The sequence below is a fragment of the Olea europaea genome, unplaced genomic scaffold (assembly GCF_002742605.1).
Source record: "Olea europaea var. sylvestris unplaced genomic scaffold, O_europaea_v1 scaffold2837, whole genome shotgun sequence".
NCBI classification, from domain to species: Eukaryota; Viridiplantae; Streptophyta; class Magnoliopsida; order Lamiales; family Oleaceae; genus Olea; species Olea europaea.
In genome coordinates this window covers 61,196-62,875 of record NW_019246881.1, presented here as the reverse complement: position 1 = coordinate 62,875, position 1,680 = coordinate 61,196, and the positions used below count along the sequence as shown (strand labels likewise).

The window sequence follows — 1,680 nt, the reverse complement described above, 5'->3', positions numbered from 1 at the left end:
TCTAGATGATTTTAGAGTCGAACTAGTAAAAATAAGATAAAAAATTTTTGTCCATAATACTATTATTACGATTATGAAAATGCAAATTTAAAGTTTTTTTAATTAAGATGGTCAATGACTCGATCAACATAACAGAAAAATTTAAGCAAACTATCGCAATCAGTTGACTGTACACGAACTCAAGAACTATAGCAATCCACAAGACAACCTGCATCAAAATATTCAAGACAAAGAAAAAAAGGAGTTGAAAATATTTAAATATTACCATGCAATTACAACCCGCAAATAGAAATTAAGTAGAACTTCAATCTCCTAAGTCAGCCATTAATAACACTTTCAGCTGCTTAATACTGTCCTAAATTGTTCAGAAACAGTTAACTGAGAATAAATTATTTCTATCCTTTGTTGAGTTTCAGGGCATAATTCTCCCATGTGTTACCTGCATCTCCCATGAAGTACCTAAAGCAGAAATCATTCATTCCATTATCATTTGATCTTGATGTATGATCGGCATCTCGTTCATTGCATATGGATTCATTGTTGTTCTGATAATAAGAGCAGCCTTTTGGATTCTCCCTTCTTTTGTTGTTACACTCAAGTAGATAATTATTGACGCTATCCCACTTTTCTTTGCACGTCAAACCACTCCTGTCGTGTCCAAAACATGCCATTTTTGTGGCAATTTCCTCCCAAATGACATCTTCAGAAACTCTACGTTGTTGAAACCTTTCTTCCATACCAGCCCTCAACTGGAATAGTCTTGTAATCTCACGATCAGGCCAAATATGGTCTCCTTTGACAGTATCATTGTTTGGGTTTGCGCTTAGGCTTTGAATTTCTGCAGCTACCATTAATTCTTTTCCGTTCAATTTTTGCAAAGCCTCCATTAGTGAAGCATCCCTTCCTTCAATCCATGCTCTTTCATTAGCCCAGAACTTTTGCTCCCTTTCTATTCTTTCTGCATCTTGTTTTCTCCATTCTCTCTCTCTCAAAATCCTTTCTTGTTCCTTATGCTCAATTGTAATCATCATTTTCTCCATCCAGGCTTCTTGTTTATCCATCATTTTCCTCATTTGTGCATCAATGAAGTCTCTTATCTTTGCTTTCCAGCACCTCTTACCTCTACTCTTCTTCCTCTTGTTAGTCAAATTGTCGTCTATTCCTTCATGGAGATCACTATCATCTGATGAGGTAGTATCAAAATCAGAAGAATTAGAGAGACTAAGGCTGTAGTCTGAAATCCTTGGAGCTGGATAGGTTTCATGATTAGGCACTGCATTAGGCGTTTTGTACCCGAAACTGCTTCCGACAACATGAGTTTCTAAGGCTACGACACCATTGTTGGTTTCACCATAGAGGGCTTCAAGCTGGCGAAAGAATCTATAGTGCTTGCCATCTTGTCTTCCGGCCTTGCCTTCTTTTGTTTTCTTGTAATACTTGTACAAATTCTCAAACTTCTCCCTGCATTTCTTGCCACTCCTCTGATATCCATGTTCCTCAGACATTATCCTGAGATTAAAAAAAAAGTAAAAAAGAAAAATTTTTAATTGTGCATTAAATATCAAGAATTGAAGCATGTTTTGAAGGAACCCTAGTTTAAAATGCCGAAAACCGATAAGTTTCACTGGATGTTGATCTTTAAGCACGGGCACTTTCGGGAAGGGGGGGGGGGGGGGGGGG

General features: G+C 37.3%; 1 protein-coding gene across 1 annotated transcript in view; it reads right to left on the bottom strand.

Moving 5' to 3' along the window:
• Positions 1–244: 244 nt before the first annotated feature.
• The window catches only part of LOC111384083 (trihelix transcription factor PTL-like), a 12,007-nt gene continuing 10,571 nt past the window's right edge, over positions 245–1,680 (bottom strand). Inside the window, exon 2 of the mRNA XM_023008306.1 lies at positions 245–1,509. Coding sequence (XP_022864074.1) covers positions 396–1,509 — 1,114 coding nt within the window. The 3' untranslated portion in view covers positions 245–395. The remainder of the gene's footprint in view (positions 1,510–1,680) is intronic.